Source organism: Panthera pardus, unplaced genomic scaffold (assembly GCF_024362965.1).
Source record: "Panthera pardus isolate Hobbes unplaced genomic scaffold, ASM2436296v1 HiC_scaffold_10, whole genome shotgun sequence".
Classification (NCBI taxonomy): Eukaryota; Metazoa; Chordata; class Mammalia; order Carnivora; family Felidae; genus Panthera; species Panthera pardus.
Window position 1 is genome coordinate 25157069 of NW_026526655.1, and position 18399 is coordinate 25175467.

The 18399-nt window shown below is 34.2% G+C and overlaps 1 protein-coding gene across 6 annotated transcripts in view; it reads left to right on the plus strand.

Annotated features, from left to right (window-relative positions):
* Positions 1–18399, plus strand: part of ERBB4 (erb-b2 receptor tyrosine kinase 4) — a 1139239-nt gene that overhangs the window by 855842 nt on the left and 264998 nt on the right. For all 6 annotated transcript variants that reach the window (XM_019446103.2, XM_019446105.2, XM_019446106.2 and 3 more), the window contains exons 13-15: positions 5298–5430; positions 10373–10466; positions 16199–16353. In XM_019446103.2, coding sequence (XP_019301648.2) covers positions 5298–5430; positions 10373–10466; positions 16199–16353 — 382 coding nt within the window. The remainder of the gene's footprint in view (positions 1–5297; positions 5431–10372; positions 10467–16198; positions 16354–18399) is intronic.

Consider the following 18399-nt stretch of genomic DNA (forward strand, 5'->3'; position numbering starts at 1 on the left):
TGTAGCCTGAGGCAGTTTACCCTCTCTGAGTCTCTGCCCATCTGTAAAATGAGTAATTATTTCTACTTTGCACTGATGATTTTTAAGATTAGGATACATATGTGAACAAAGAGTACCAACAAACAAACAAACAAACAAAAGAAATAAATGAAAGAAAGAAAAAGCAAGGCAGAAGGACAGAAAGAAAGAAAACTACAAGCCAATGTGTTTCTCAGGAATATAGAAGCAAAAATCCTTAGCAAAGTAGAGCAAATAGTATTCAACAATTCAACAATACATAAATTAATTATACAGCATAACCATACAGGGCTTATTCCAGGGATTCAAGGCTTATTCAATATAGAAAATCAAACAGTATATCATATTAATAGGCTACAGAAGAAAAATCACATGACCATATTAATGAATATAGAAAAAGCATTTGAAAAATTATTAAGAGAAAATATTTGGGACCTATGGCTAGACAGAGAATTTAGAGTTGTCACAAAAAGCACAATCTATAAAAGGGAAAATTGATAAATTAGATTTTAAAGTTAAAACAATTGCTCTGAAAGAGATCTTATTGAGAGGACCAAAGTGCAAGCTGCAGATTGAGAGAAATTATTTTTAACTCAGATGCAGAGAGAAAGAAAAAGTTAGATGATATATAGATATAGGTTAGCTGATAGAATATATAATGAACTGTCAACAATCAACAATGAAAGTATGTAATTAAAATGGACAAAGACAAAGATACATTTTACTGAAGAGGATATATGGATAGCAAATAAGTGCACTAAAAGATGTCAATATTATTATCCATTTTATGGAAATTAAAATTAAAGCCACAATGAGATATCCATATACACCTATCAGAATGGCTAGAGCTATTTTAGTGACAAAACCAAATGCTAGAGAATATAGCAGAAATGAGATCATTCCTACACTCCTGGTGAGAATGTAAAATGGTTCAAGCACCTAGAAAACAGTTCAGCAGTTTTTCAAAAACAACAACAAATGTTAACTAAAATGCCCAATCATATGACCCAGCAATTATACTGCTGAGCATTTATTCCAGACAAATGAAAATTTATATTTACATAAAAACCGATAAGCAAATGTTTATAGCAGCTTTACTGTGCAACATTAGGGATCATTGTGTGATGGAAATCTTCTGTATCTATACTGTATCAATGTCAGTATGCTCTTTGTGTTATTGAACTACAGTTCTGTAAGATTTCACTATTAGGGAAAATTGAGTAAAGGGAACATGGATCTCCCTGTATTACTACTGACAACTGCACATGAATTTATAGTTATCTAAAAATAAAAACCCAAACAGGAGAATTTCTGTATAGATGAAGCAGCCTTATATTGGAAAAAGATGCTATTTAGGATTTCATAGCCAGAGAGGAGAAATCAATGCCTAGCTTCAAAATATCAAAGGACAGTCTGACTCTCTTGTTAGGGGCTAGCACAGCTAGTGACTTAAAGTTGAAGCCAGTGCTCATTGACCATTCTGAAAATCCAAGGATCCATAAGAATTATGCTAAATCTACTCATCTGTGCTCTCTAAATGGAACAACAAAGCCTGGATGACAGCACATAGTGTTTTTAACAAACGGTGCTGGAAATATTGGATATCTATATGCAAAAAATGAATAGAACTTTAGTACTTGTGATGGTGAATTTTATGTGTCAAATTGACTGGATTGTGGGGCTAAACATTATTTCTGGGTGTGTCTGTGAGGGTGTTTTTGGATGAAATTAGCATTTGAATTTGTAGACTGAATGGATCTACTGCAAAATAGATAGGCATCATCCAGTCCACTAGAGGTCTGGATAGAACTGTGGGGGGCAGGGCCCCGGTGCCAGGCTGAGACTGGGTCGAGCAACGTTCCCTGTTGACTCAAGCCAACCCGGTGGTTCCCCCTCCCATTCCCCCACTTTCAAGGGCATACGAAAGCCTTGTCAAGGCCGAGAAAGTTAATTTCTGAAGCCTGTGGTCTGCAGGTGTTGGCAGTAATGCTAGCTCCCTTTTTCTACCCCGAGTCAGATAGAAACAAACATGGGAATTGTGCTTTGCTAGCAATCTTATCAACAAGGTCTTGTGACCCGTCTAGAAAATGCACAAGAAACACAGAACTAAATGTTTTGGTTGGCAGCAATTATGTGAAACCTGTTTATTCTTAGAATGACCTAACCCTTAAGAGTCTGGTTGTAAAAGATTGTGTACAGCAACAATAAAGCCGTCACTTGGGCCATCAGCCCAGGGGACCCTCCTGTTCCCAAACTTTCTCTCTCTCTTTTTTCTTGCATTCCCCTACCCTCAGGACCCTGACCTCGGTGTTTGTCGCGCCGGCCGCGACATAGAACATAAAGACAGACGGGAACATTCACTCTCTAAGTATGACTTCTGAGCTAGGATATTGGTGTTCATATTGGTGTTCTCCTGCCCTTAGATGGCACTTAAACCATCTGTGCTCCTAGTTTGCAGGCCTTTGGATTGAAACTGGAATTATGCTATAGGCTTTCCTGGCCCTTCTGCTTGCAGGGGGCAGATGGAGGGACTTTTCAGCCTCCAGAACTGTGTAAGACAATTCCTTACGACAAATCATATATATCCTATTTGTTTTGTTTCTCTGGAGAGCCTCGACTAATACAGCACCATACAAACTAACTCAAAATGGATCATACACCTGAATGTAAAATCAATACCATAAAACTTCTAAAAGAAAACATCATAGAAAAACTTTGCTACCTTCAATTAGACAAAGATTTTTTAGACATGATACCCAAAGCACAATTTATAAAAGAACAAATTGATAAATTTGTTTGCTAATTAAAAACTTCTAATTTTCAAAAGACAGTGAATACGTAAAGAACTCTTAATACTAGCTAGTATGAAAACAATCAATCCAATACAAAATGAGAAGATTCAGTAGCTCTTATCCAAACAAGATATATGGACAGCAAATAAGCACATTAAAAGATGCTCAGTGTCTTTAATCATTTTGGAAAAGCAAATCGAAACTTTAATGAGGGGCACGTGGATGGCTCAGTTGGTTAAGTGTCGAACTCTCGATTTCAGCTCAGGTCATAACCTCATGTTTGGTGAGTTCAAGCCTCACTTGCGTTCTACTCTCTGACAGTGTGAAGCGTGCTCGGGATTCTCTGTTGCCCTCTCTCTCTGACTCTCCCCTCTTCACTATCTCTCTGTCTCAAAATAAATTTAAAAAAAAAAAAAACTTTAAAAAAATAAAAAAAACAAAACCATAAAGAGATATCACTACAGACCTATTAGGAAGGCTAAAATTAAACAGACTGACCATACCAAATATTGTCAAAAATGTGGGGAAACTTTAATTTTTGAGTTCAGTTTACTGCTATTGGGAATGTAAGATAGTACTACTTTGAGAAACAATTTGATCATTTCTTAACAAGTTAATCTTACACTTACCGTATTATCCAGCCCTTTTACTCCTAGGTGGTTACTGAAGGGAAGTGAAAATATATGCCTATACAAAGATTTGTACATGATGTTTATAGTAACTTAATTTTAGTAGCACAAAATTGGAAACAGTCTAAATGTGTAGTAGTAGGTGAATGGTTTATTTAACAAACGCTGTTTATACATACAATGGAATATATTCAGTGAGGAAAATTGATACACACAGCAACATGGATGAATTTCAAATTGGGCTATTTTGTTTCAGTGTTTTAAAACTAGTTAGCATCATGGATGCTGGCAATTCACTTTCTCAAGCATATGTTAGAGAAGGTAACTTTCACAGATATGTTTCCTGCTTATATTATACTCACATATTCAATTCTATCCCAACCCACCTCACAAATGCTCTTGTCATGACAATTTGCATCCCATAATAATTAAACTTGGTAACTAATGGGAAGATAAGGATGTTTTTGATTTTTTTAAATCTTCTTGGAAATTCTTAATATTTTATGAAAACACAGAGTTGTGTTTCAGATGCCACAAATCAACTTTTCAGACACTCAGAATAACATTTGAAGTCTCTATAGGCCCTTCTTATTCAACACCTAGTATCCATTAACTAAAATTATGTTATTCTATATAAGTAATAATATACTGAATAAATGTTACTGAATATAAAGGGAAACAGAGATGGCAAACTTAAGTAGAAATTAATTAATTAATTAATTAGTTTATTTGTTTATTTTTTTATGTTTATTTATTTTTGAGAGAGAGAGAGAGAGAGAGAGCGCACCAGCTGGGGAGGGGCAGAGAGAGATAGAGACACAGAATCTAAAGCAGACTCTGGGCTCTGAGCTGTCAGCACAGAGCGGTAAACTTAAGTAACTATTTTATTTTATTTTATTTTATTTCATTTATTTTTTTTTAATTTTTTTAACGTTTATTTATTTTTGAGACAGAGAGAGACAGAGCATGAATGGGGGAGGGTCAGAGAGAGGGAGACACAGAATCTGAAACAGGCTCCAGGCTCTGAGCTGTCGGCACAGAGCCCGACACGGGGCTCGAACTCACAGACCATGAGATCATGACCTGAGCCGAAGTCGGACACTTAACCGACTGAGCCACCCAGGCGCCCCTTAAGTAGCAATTTTAAAAAGTCCAAATTTTCTTTGGCACCTTTCTCCCCAATATACAGAGATAAAACTAAATTTTAGTTTGTTATTACTTTATTCTCTTATACCTCCTCATGAATGACTACTATGATTTGTTTCATATATTTGCAAAATGTTTTTCTCACATGTGCCACTTTGGCTAAATAGCAAGGCAAGCAGAGGCCTATAAAAAACTTGTATTTTATTTCCATTTCTTTCTCCCCTCTTATCTTCCATATATTATTCTTTTTCTTTCTCTTTTTAAATTTTGTTTTGTTTTGTTTTAAAACAAAGATGATTTGTTCTATATCTTCATGAAGCTCTCATATGGAATTGAAGAAATTTTTGGTGTCATGGTGGAGCAAAGGTTTGGATTGAGAAAGGTGGTCTGTTCCTTACCTTAATTGGAAGATTAATTTCTTTCATGCTTCCTGCCTAGAATTTTGATGTAGACAATTGATATCTGGTCATTCTCATGAGAAATGTAGTGGTTATATACATAGGCACTGATGGGGTCTCTGCAGTATGGAAGAAGGTGACAGTAGGGTGGGTCATGGTGACTGACTGGGTGGGCAGACAGAGTTATCTGCCACAGATCTCTTTCAATCCCACTTCTTCAGAAACAGCATTACTTAGGAAGAGTCATATTAAATTGGTAAGTTTTGACACAGCCTTCTGTTTTGTTTCTTCCTTGAATTTGGTGTGATTTTTAGCTGCTGCAGGAATGGTGTGCAACCATCTGTGTTCAAGTGATGGCTGCTGGGGACCTGGCCCAGACCAATGCCTGTCCTGCCGTCGCTTCAGCAGAGGAAGGAGCTGCATAGAGTCTTGTAACCTCTATGATGGGTAAGGCATCTTACAATGTTGCCTTTACCTCATAAGTTTGACTACTGAGTGTTTCAGATTTTAAAATGATAAGAAAATGGTAAAATTGCAGAATGTGTGTGCTGGCCAAGATTTTTCAGGGGAGTTCTTGTTGCATATTGACAACAATAGAATTGTTTTAAGGGAAAGACTTTTATCTGAAATAAGTCTAAATATATATCAACTATTATACACACTTTAAAAAAGTGTACCAAAATAGATCATTCTTAGTAAATTATGGCAGTTTGTACTTAAGCAAAATTGAAAAATATATTCTTATTTTCCTTATGAAGGAGATTATTACAAGTAATCTTTCAGATGTTCCAATAATCTTTTTTTCACATGCTTTCCTATTAATTTTCATCTGGAATACTATATACCTATTGATTTTTTTCCATCCAAGTTCTGTGTCTATTTGTGTATTAGAAACAATACATGTTTCTGCGTCTCTGACAACTGCTTAACCCTATAGAAAAATTGCCTTTGTAGTTTCTATTTGAAGAAGTTTTTGGAAGTGTTCTCCCACTTTCTAAAGATAACCTAAGCAGTATTTTAAATCAAGTATTTTAAATTACTGCTGGTGCTATAATAATCACATTGCCAACAGTAAAACCTGGCATATATCTTGTTGCATGGCATTTCACATAGTCATAAAATCAGTTTATCATAACATATCATTTCATGCATCACAGTTGTCCTTCATTAGTGTGATAATACATTTTTTAGTACTGTTCCTGATTCAAATTTTCTCATAATGCTCACCAAAAGGATTTTCAACAGTTCTGTAAAAGTGTAGTTTTGAAGTTCTTTATTTCATTTCTTCTTTTGTTTCATGAATTGTCTCATTTTATCTTTTTTTTTTTACAGGTTTGAATTTTTGTTTTAAAATTCTACATGTCTTGTACAATTCAATATTATGGTGTTTAAGTGACCTGTAAATGGTTAATGTACAGTGCCTTTGCTTTTGCTGAAATAAAACCATGAATTATGATTTCTTCAATGCAGTTACAGAATTGTCCCATTTTAAATAACTGTTTTCATGATCTGAGGAAACATTGCACTTTTGCATTTTATACCAGAAAGATAGAAATCTTTGGATCATAATAATATTGATACATCTCTTCTTTGAAAGAAACCAATTTCCTTCATGAAATTTAGGAAAAAAAATAAAGTGAGAAATTTAAGTATGAAACAATTTAAAATAAGAATTTAATTGTTTTTCAGGAAAATTTCAGCTTATAATTTTGTAAATTACAATCAACTTATAAATTTGATAATGGATAGCAAATTCTTTGTTTCTTTTCTCATTAAATTGTATTCATGCTTATTCTCATTATTACAATAGAATGATATTATCTGAACATAAAATACTTGATTAAAATATGATTAAAATACGCTTGTTTGTTGTTTAGCAATCGATGCCATTAAAGTGTAACTAATAGATTTTAATTCCATTTAGTGAATTACAAGTTTATTTGTGTATATATATATGTATACATGTATATATATGTATACATGTATATATATATATATATATATATATATATATATATATATATATATATACACACAGTACTGAAGAGGAAATGGGGCTGTAGCAATCATGTCTTCTAACAGCAACATCTTATAAATAGTGAAAACTGGTAGAATTAAGTGCTGGCCAGTGTCAGAACACTGTAGAAACAAGCCAGCACTAGAATTCAGGCCATCTGATTTTCGTCCTGTATCTTTCCAGATGCTATTGTTTTTCTTTAACATTTCCATTTTCAACTTGTCAGATATATGAAAATGATACATATGCAAATGCATATACTATCCTCTGTCTCATGTCTGCAAAATAATGAAAGCTAAGGAAAAATAACCTGTTTTCTAAAAAAACAACACTGATTACCAGACTGTTTTTGAAAGTTTAGCATTTTACAAGTCATTAAATCAAACGTATTAAAAGCTATAAAGTTTTTCATGTATTTTGCAATAGTAATAGGGCTCTAGGAAATCATATACAAGAATTAGCTTGAAAGATAATAAGTGAAAGTACCTTGTAAAAGTCTGATGTAATTCTAGTCTATGCAATGATAGGTTTTCCGACTTCCAATCTTGTGGCACTGGCTAATTTCTCCTGACATTGCTTGGCAGTTAGTTAAAACAGCCTTTGAGGAAGAATTAATTCAAATCCTAACTTCATCACTTCCTAGTTTTAAATCTTGGATAAATAACCTAATTGTGCGAATCATTTCCTTTTCGTGTCAATTTATCCAAGCTAATTAGATGGCTAGGTAGAATAGTTATCTTAAAATTACTGAAAACAAATACAAATGTGACATTTACCAAAATCAGGGAAACTATTTTTATATAAAAATAGTTTTGACTATCATATGAGAAGAAATCCTAAAAAGAGGACTTTTTGAAGGGGACTAGAAAGCCAGTTAATTCCTGGCTGTTAGCATTCAAATCCAGGTCATAGAAGCCACTGTATTTCAGCAACTCAGAATTAGAGTGCACAGGCATTTAAAATGAAAGAGAAAGCTCATTACAATGCAATCTTAAAATTGTTCTTATCTGGCAACATGGTTAAATGTTTTTGAAATGTTAAGAACAACATTGAAACATCAGAAAGGGTGCCAATCTAAGCTCTTTGTAGGCATTTTTTATATTTAACATTCACAACCTCTCATTGAAACACAATTTTTCCCTTTTACAGAAGATATTTACAAAATTAAGTCTAGAGATGTTAAGGGATTTAAGTCCTAGAAGGAAAACCAGTGAAGTTTAGGAAGGACTTGACTGCAGAGCATTGGTTCTGGCTCACAGGATTGGCTAAGGCAGCACACACAGCATGTCTGTGAGAAATGTAGAGTAGCAAAAACAAGTGACAAAAAGCATAGTCGGCAAAACTCACGCTCAGTAGACAGTGATTTGCTAGGTCAGATTCAAGAGAAAGGGAATCTCTGGCAGTCATAGTATAATCAATAGGAAACGGGGAAGAAAAAGCAATGATGGAGACAGTGACAATGAAGAGTGAAGAAATAGTAAAAATTGTAGGAATGATCCGTTCTGAGAGCATAAAGGAAGAGAGCCCAAAGCCATACAAATAGACGTCTAATCTGCAGAAGAAAAGGCAGCTGGGTTGTCTCCATGACTTTTTATGACATATTCACCTTACTCCTTAACTCTGTGTGTAGGGAAGGGTTTTGAAGAAGTGAAAGAAAAGAATGACCTATGTTTTAGTACCACAAAAATTATGACCTTCATTCGGTAACATAACCCTTTAGTAACCCAAAACTCTATTCTTAAAAACAGGAATTTGCTGACGATTGCAGGTTTTGTTATAATTTCATGTTAATTATTTATAATTTTATAATTTCATTATAGAAATAATACTTATGATTCTCTTCACAATTGAGGTACCATTCCCACTTCCCTCATACCAGGTCATTTTGACTTTTATATTATGAAGATTTCCTCTGTTGAGTGCTTTATATCACTAATGATGAAACATGCAAAAAAAAAAAAACAGTCTATGTAATTGAAATTTTAATCTCAATAAAAAGCATCAAAAGCTTAGTCCATAGCAAACCAACATCGCATTTTAAAAATGGAAAATCCATGTAGAGAAATATATGCACTGATATATAACTAAACCATCAATTTATGCCATGTGTTTTGAAAACCCAATATTTTGCTTTGAAGTAAGTGTAGTTTTAATTTAACCAACAGAAAATATAGCCCACCTTTTAGACTTCTATCATTTATTAACACTTTACAATAGCCAAATGGGGTAGTTCACTGTAAAAATAAGTGAACACTTTAGGAAAAATAAATTTAAATTTATCATGCAATTAATCCTTAAATGCCATATTTGCAATGCTTTGAGTATGGAATGATAGCTCATGATACATAGACACACAATAATACAGAAGCTATAAATATTTAGTCATGTTTTGTTAATGACTTGTAACTGACATTCCAAATTGTCGTTACCCAGTGCCTCATCCACTCACACATTAGTTGGAATGGGGTGTATAAACGTGATGTACATGAATGATAACCAATTATTGAAATGAAAACTTTACAATAGGTATTGATTGGAACACTTACATATTGATAACATTTAATATTGAAATGGCCACAAAATGTTAGGTTTGGAAAGGGATAACATCATCCTAGGTTTTAATTAAAAAGTTTTAGAATGTTACCATTGAACTAATTTTTTTTAATTTTATACTTTATAGAATTACTTCAAAAAGATTTTAAACTGAAAAAAGATGTTGTGATATTAGATCAATAATCTAAGAATATAAAATCTGCCATAAAAAGCTATTTTCTCTAATTCTCCAAGGCAGCTGTTTTAAAAGAAGAAAAGAAATCAAAGCATTTTTTGAAGTTTCACCAAAAATAAATTGAAGAGTCTTGGGATTTGAAGGACAGGAATGGGGAATATCATGTAACTTAGCAACAAGAAAAATACAATAGTTCTTTCAGAGTTTAAAAAATAAAGCTCAGCCAAGAGTAACATTTTATATAGAGACAAACAGGCACAGCTTTACTTTAAAAAAAGAGTGAAAATAATTCTGCTGTGTCATTGGAAGAGTCATACTTTTTTTTTCTTCTCTCTCTCTCTCCTTTTTTTTTTTTTTTTTTTTTGAGACTGCTAGAATATCTCTCACAAGAGAGATGTTTCCTGAATGAGTCTATCGTTGAACCCAGTGGAGGGCAGGGAGAGCCATCTGGCTGCAGTTTATCTTTTCTCCTAATGGAGAGCTTATTCCTTAATGTACAGGGAAATGATTCTGATGCTCCTGGCACATTGAGAAACAAACTCTAGAATTTACTCTGCCAATAGGACTTTTAGCAGATGTTACTTCATTTGTTAAGTTGACAGCTTGTTTGCTTATACCACCTCATGCAGCTGATGTTTTCACAGTGAATTTCGAGAGTTTGAGAATGGCTCCATCTGTGTGGAGTGTGACCCCCAGTGCGAGAAGATGGAAGACGGCATCCTCACATGCCATGGACCGGTAAGCTTGAAGACACCTGTGGTTGTGTTGGCTTATTTAGTTACATGTGTGAATGTTTATTATGTCATTGCTTTATCGTCTATCCATCCATTCAGCAGGTGTTTATAGCATACTAAGGGGAATCATGTTTGATATTCTGCCCTCAAGAGGCTTATAGTTTGGTAGTAGAGACAAAATATTTACAAATTAAATTTCTTAAATACTTATGTCCCATATAATGTATTTAAAAAGAGAATATGAAGATGCCCTTGAAATTGCACAGTGTTGAAAAGATGGATCTATAAGTAATTAGATTGAACCAAAATAATTGATAAAATATAAATATGTGTAAATCGTTATAGAAACAAAAATGATAGAGAGAAATTTATCTGTCTTTGGGATGGAAAGTAGGGCATCAAGGAAACCCATAGAGAAGTGATATTTGAGCTCTACTTTGAAGAAGAAACATCTGGAAAGAGGAGGCATACAAGGAATGCAAATATAAAAATTCATGGTGTGTTTGAGGTAAACTATAACACATTCATATTTGTGTTTAATTATTTAACTATTATGGATTTGTGAAGGACATTAAGACAGACTGAGAAGGCAAACATAAACTAAAATCTAAAACAGTGTGTTAAATACTATGGCAGAGAGAAATATTGAGCTATGAGAATGGAAGGAGGGGCTATGGGATTAGGAAAGTCTTGATGGACACACTGGCATTAAATGTTTGAAGTTAGCCTTATAGAGAAAATGGTAGTTCCTTTTTAGATCTCCCTTTGTTTCCCATCATTCAGGCCTTTTCTTAATAATGAGGCCAATATGAGTTTGTCATTCCAAAGTGTCACATTCATCCTTCTTTAGACAAATTTCCAGGTTTGTGTGTGTGTGTGTGTGTGTGTGTGTGTGTGTGTGTGTGTATCGAGTAATTTCTCAATAGATGATTTGGTGACCAACATTTGGGTGTAGCCGAGAGCTCAACATTGTTCCATAAGAATTTATGTGTAATTTAAATAGTACTAATTTTTCTACTAGAGTGCTTATTCAGCACTTAATAAGCTTAGAAAAAAGATATCGTTGAGCCCTCCAAACTTCCATTAGGCCCCAATGAGCTGTTCTGGAACTTCATCTAAAGAAGGATGTGTAAAGCTTGGACAGTTCAGAGGACTACCATAAGGATGATTAAACTTGGAAAATCAGACCTCTGAGAAAAAGAAGTGGTGTGATTTGGCCTCAAGAACCAAAGTCTAAAAGACAATTCAATATGTAAATGATCTCCAAGTAAGTATGCAAAGGGCATATACAGCTCTTTTCTTTCTCCACTGAAGATATTAGTGGAAAGGGCAATTAAGCCACAGAAAGAGAAATGTGGATACTGTAAAGAATGACATGAAACATAGGGAAGTAAAATTCTGAAATGAGTTGTTAAAGCAAGTCAAGCTATCTATATACGACTTCTTTAAACACTAACATACTTAAGTACCAAAAGTCAAATAATGAAAAACAACGTATCTTTCAGAGACACTGAGACTTCAAAAATGTGTAATTACAATAACAAGGAGACTGCAAAACCAGTCCCATTCTTTTTCTATTCCTCTTGCTGTCTCCTATGGTATAAAATTTTCCTGCTGAGTAACTAGTTTATTAATTTATTTCAATTTGTATGTTTTCACAGTTTATTTGTTCATTCTTCTGTTACTCAAAAGATTGAGACAGTTTATAAACTACACACTAAAAAAACCCTAATAGTTAATGTTTTTTTTCAATTTTCAAAATTATTTGATAACTAAGAAAGAACAAAAAAATTAAGTTTTTAATGAACACATTTTGTTTTCATATTGACAACATTGTTGAGCCATATACTTAAAATTACCACCCAGTGTGAACATTGTCAATTAATATGTCTAGAGTTTAGGAAAGGCATTAAGTCAAAAGTAGAAAAGATTTAGTAAACCTGAATCACTTATTTGTAGAAAATTAGAGAATGGAATCAAGAAAACCTGTTTGATCACTCGATCAGTACAACTTGAAATGCTAAGCAGGTAAGAATACAATTTAGGTTATGGTGTCAGAGAAACTGGTAGGACTGAGCTCAAACAATGACCCATCCTCCTTTCACTAGGACGTTGCTTGCTTTCAGCTTTTACAGTTTATATGAGGTTTTTGCCTGTTTCTGGGTTTATATATCGATTATCACAACTATAAACAGAAGTGTTTTGTGTGCCATGTCACAGGCATATATCATTTAAGATATCCAAGAGGTTCTCTGTGAGACTGACATTGTGATGAGATAGAGAAGTCATGAAGAAGGTTGGAATTCCAACACCTGGCCTTACCATTTCTTCTGTTGGAATCACACTTTCCTGACCTGTCCATATTTTCCTAATAATAATAATTGGTACACATTTATATTTGTCAAATACTGTTACATTTGAAGCATATGATGATCACTTTTTCCATTTAAAATATAAAGAAACTTAATCTATAATAATTAGAAAGTTATACCAAAGAGTCAACAATCTATAAGATGTGGAGCTGGGACTCAACTGTTGAAGTTCTGCCTCCAAATTTTACACTCTATTCATTTCACTCCCCACCCCACCCCTGCAAAAATTCTGTAATATAATAAGGATAATATGTTTTCTGAGAATATAACAGCTACATGTCAAATGGGATAGTATTATACTATTTAAATGTGGCAGAAATCCAGGATAATCTTGAAAGGGCTAGCTTTGAAATAAAGCAAGCCCCTGTTTTTATAGCCTTGTGTGTCTGCATGTGTTTTTTATGTTTTATTATTTATTTAGCAATTTCATCCATTCTGTCTCACTTTTACTACCCTTGTTTGGTCCTGTCAGGAAAGATAAAGGAAGGGCATGTGAGAAGAAAGAGAAGTAAGGGACATCAGAGGAGTTGTAGGAGATTAAAATATAAGCCAAAGAGGTGGCATGCAAGAGAAGATATAGGGAAAGAAAATGATAAAAGCTAAAGTAGTTGTTAAAGTCAAGTTCATAAAGGGGTGCTGCCATAACAAATAACCCCCATATTAGAGTAGCTTATAGGAAAATGTTTAAATATTTTTCATGTAAAGTGCACTGCAAGTCAGCTCTCCTCCCTGAGATGGTCTAGCATTCTGAGATGCTTTGAATTATGGCATCTCCACATTTGCATGGGATCCCCACATCATGGCAGCAGGCAAAGAGAAGGCTGAAGAGTTGAGCCCTGACAGTCTCATAAATCGTTTCTACTTAATTTCATGGTCCAGAAGAAAACATACCTCACCTCTGGTGGGAGGGGAATTCCAGTCTTCCATGTGGCTAGGACTGGAAGAGAAATGGATACTGGTGAATATTAGCATTGTCTCTTAGCAGTAGTTACCAGAGAAAATCATCAATTGTTACTGAGAAAAAAAATAATATTTCTATCAGGATTTAGCTTATTCTTTAGTTTTCTGCCTAGATAATTGAATCTAAGGATAGCTTAAAATCAGAGACAAGGAACAATATTGCTTTCACCTCTGTTTTTTATCATTGCATTTATCAACTCATTCACTGAACTTAGGTTCTTAAAAGCTTTGGGAATATAATGATAGAAGAGTAAGCATTAGACACGCGTATTTCTTTAAATCTTTTTTATGGAAATGAGTTGGAGAACTAGTATATTTCATTTCTTTTGAGATTTGTCGGGATTTTTTTTAGTTATGTCAGCTTAGAACATTAGGTTTTGTATCATCACACAATCAAATAGGTGAGAGGGGCTTAAAAAACAAAGAAATACACAAAAAATCTGTTAGAAGGACAGTTAAACATTAAATATGATTTTCATTTTAGTTTCATAATTTTTGTGTCTTCTGATTTTACCTGGACATTATTTTACATTAGAAGAATTTTATAGGAAAATAATTCCTAATTTCTAATTTTCACCATGCCTAATTTACTCATGGTTAGTTTTATTCTTCTGTTCTGCAGGAAGACATCAGCCTGTCTCTTGTCTTGTACAATAAGTCATGCCACTGAGCATACTTGCACAGTAAATGATTTTGTATAATAGATGGCATTACGTGCCTAAGTACCCATGAGCAGGTGTTAAAATTGGAGACATGTGAAGTATTCTTTTTTGGTAGGAAATAAGAAGTTGCCAATAGCAAACTCTTCAGGTTGAATAGGGATTAGGTTTCATAGGATAATTTTCTTTTAGTTCTAAATCTCACATCAAAATAGCGAAATAGTGCTTGATTGAACCTCACCAGTCCCAGAATTTCCAGAAACCTCTTCCTGATTATTTTTTCTTCTTTACACCACTGTTCTTCGTTAGCAGCCTCAATCTTTAAATTTTACAATGTTATATTTATTGATTTCCTGATGTCTTATATCTCCAACTTGTTATGTCTGGCCACTTTTGGATTAACATTTGTAGAAGGATGTAATACACTCCTGTGAATGGACACTCCCTGCCTAATACATAGTTCTGTACAATGTCTGCTTGTTGTTGGCCCCCAGATTCACCATGTTAATTATAAGCCTAATAAAATTGATTATCTCCCTCTATACTTACTATATTTCATTTATCTAAATTGTGTTTAATGTGAACTGTCATAATTGTTGGAACTATGTGGACAGACAGATTTTGGGGAGAGATGGGTCAGGGGAAGAAGTTCCAGAGAGAGGTCAAAGAAAAGAGGAACCTAAGACAATATGATGTTCAAAAGGGAAGGCCAAAAGTCAACTTTTTAAGTAGGTAATATCACTATTCAAAATAGTTAAATGTGTAAATATATTGGCATCTCTTAAGAAAATAGCATTTTAAGAAAATGGTTATCTATTTATCGAGAGAGAGAGAGAGAGAGAGAGAGAGGGAGAGAGAATCCCAAGCAGGCTCCACACATCAGTGCAGAACCTGACATGAGGCTTGAACCTACAAACTGGGAGATCATGACCTGAGCCAAAACCAAGAGGAGGACTCTTCACCAACTGAACCATTCAGGCGCCCCAGAAAATAGCATTTTTAATAAAAATATTCTCAATTTTCTTTGATTTGGTGGTAGACCCCTTATCATTTTGCGTGCTTACTATCCCTAGCACCAAATTGAAACCAGTTTTTTCTTGTAAAATTATTTTGTTTAATATGAGTTTTAAATTTTTACTTTTTGATATTTAAATATATTTGCATGCTATTATTGCTTAGTAACATTCTACATTTTAGAAAATGGTTATATATTATCAACATAAATATATGAAGTGAATTAGTGCCATTAAAATTTATTTTGCTCATATTTATATCACCTTTACTATTGGATAAATTTTGCATGCATCTATTTCACTATTATGGGACTTTTGATATTTGCTTATCAGAGTGTGCCTTTATTGTGCTCTCAGTACTGTACTGTTATTTACTAAAATCTCTATAGACGTGTGAGTTTTAACTTTATCACAAGCTGATTTAAGATGGAGTGTAACATAGAAATTAATTTTTATTTGCCTAACCTGACTAATTCCTAATAATTCAACCATAGTAAATTTTAAAATCCATTGCTCAAATAGTCATAGTACAATCAAAGGAAAGTTTACATCTCGTTTTTACATTGAAAAGCTGCCATAGTGACATCCCCACTTGTAGTTCTGAAAATGTTCTCCCGTTCCCTAGTGCAAGATTGACTACTCACTGAAGTCTCAAGGACTAATCCACATGAATACCAGAGGAAACCGCACCCATTTTTCTTTCTCCATTGTGTTTTGTTTTTCACAATTCAGGGACCTGATAACTGCACAAAGTGTTCCCATTTTAAGGATGGCCCGAACTGTGTGGAAAAATGTCCAGATGGCTTGCAGGGGGCAAACAGTTTCATTTTCAAGTATGCTGATCAGGATCGAGAGTGCCATCCATGCCATCCAAACTGCACCCAAGGGTAAGCATCCTTGCCAGCCAAGGACTCCATCACACATGTTATCTTTACCCCTGACACCATCTACTAACTATATAACATGCTCATGTAAAACTCGATTCATCTTTATATTAACATGTTGATTTGAAGAGGAATACTTTCTAAGGAAACAATTTATGTAATCAAATGTACACTCTCTGAAATATTCTGTTAAATATTTACCTAAAAGTATTCTATTGACACCTTTATGAAGCTGGTGGGAGGTATACTTGTAGGGAGTCTAGAAATTCTTCTAAATTTTACTTGGTATTGAAGATATCTTATAAGAGACAAGATAGCCGTCATACTTGGAGATGTGTGCTTAATCAATCTTTAACAGAAGTTTTCTGATTACGTTTCTTTGTTCTTATAACCAGCTTAAGTTGTGGTTAGCTCTCTTTGATAGATATTGCCTTGGATTACTCCTTCAACAAAATATAAGCAAAATAATGACAGAAAAAAAGGTGGGGGGAGAACTTAGTGATATGTATATTAGTAAAATCACAAATACATTTTGTGAAAGTAATTTTAATACAGGTCAGCCTATAATCCAGAAATTCTTTGACTACTATAGGACAACTCAAAGATGGGTACCCAGTTTTCTATCTTTTTTTCCAAAAGGATGCATTATAAAATGAATAATAATTATATTACCTTTGATATTGAAACAGTTGTAAAACAAAGACATATTACAGAAAGAAAAAAAGCACTGAACTGAAAGAAATAATGCCACTCATGTAACCAATCCCAGAACCTATTTTTTTAAAAGATAGCAAATCTATTTTAATAAGGGCTTTTCTTTTTCTTTCCTCCAGAAGATGACTACTTTCAGACTTGAGAACAATTTAATATACTCTATCCTCCTTCTGTCCATAAATCCTCTTCTTCATTATGAGTGCACACACACACACACACACACACACGTGCAAATACATACACTTGTTTTTGAGAATTATCTCGGGTACTTTATATCTGGCAGGAGAGTATGAGATTCTATAAAGAATGTTTTCTGCCACATTAAGAGCTAGTTGCTAGGGGATATTGAAGAAGTTAAGCAAGCAACAACATCATTTTCTGCCAAGAGGACATCAATTTGCAGATGCTGCTACAATTTCCTGCAGGTCAAGAAATCAGCTTAAGTCACTCTGTGAAGTGGTAGATCCTCAAAAGGTAAAGTAATATTCTGCCATTCAAATTTAAATTCAGCTTAGAAGAGCTAACGCCATCTCATTGGTTTACACATAAGGACACAGACTGAGGATACTGAAATAGTCACACGGGCACCTAGCTTCAAGGAAACTACAAGGAATAAATTTCTCCCCTTGCGAGGTTTTGGCACACTTGGGTTAAGAGTATTTCATGAACAACTGGTGCCATTGGAGCAGAAGAGTCAGCAACAGAAAGGGAAAACTTTGCCTGCTATAGTAATCATCCACAGGAGGGTTTTATTGTTTTGCAGCTAAAATTAAACCAGTAAATTATTCAATATAATGTTGATGTCAACAGCTGTTGCCATTCAAAATGAGACCTTTTGCTATTTTTGCAAATCTAATTACAATGAGGCCATTAGGGAAATGAAAGTGAGATCGCAGAGCCATAGTCTGGATGTGTGGCTGGTGTGTCTTCCTCTCAGCCCTTTTAAATCATGATTATGTAATAAAAGAACACATCTATAGTGGGGGAAGTGGAAGTAGAGACAATGAAGAGATCCATTTACCACAGCAACAAAAGCCAGATGTCAGCAAAAAGGGAGGATGAAGGTATAAATGGAACAAATCTGACCAGGCCATTTAGGAACTCCAAGTAAAGAGAAAAATGTCTTTAAATCAACTGTTGCAGAATGATGGGGAGACAGAATTGGATGTTGTATTCCCTGGCATCTTCCAAGGTAAATGGATTGTAAGGAATGACTTAGTCCTGAAGGATTTGTGTGTTTGTTTTCATTTAGCTTCCTGCCATCCTTTTCCTAATATCCTCCATATTGTCCAGGTTCACTCCATGAGAGTTTTGTCATCCCAATCCCAGAACTCC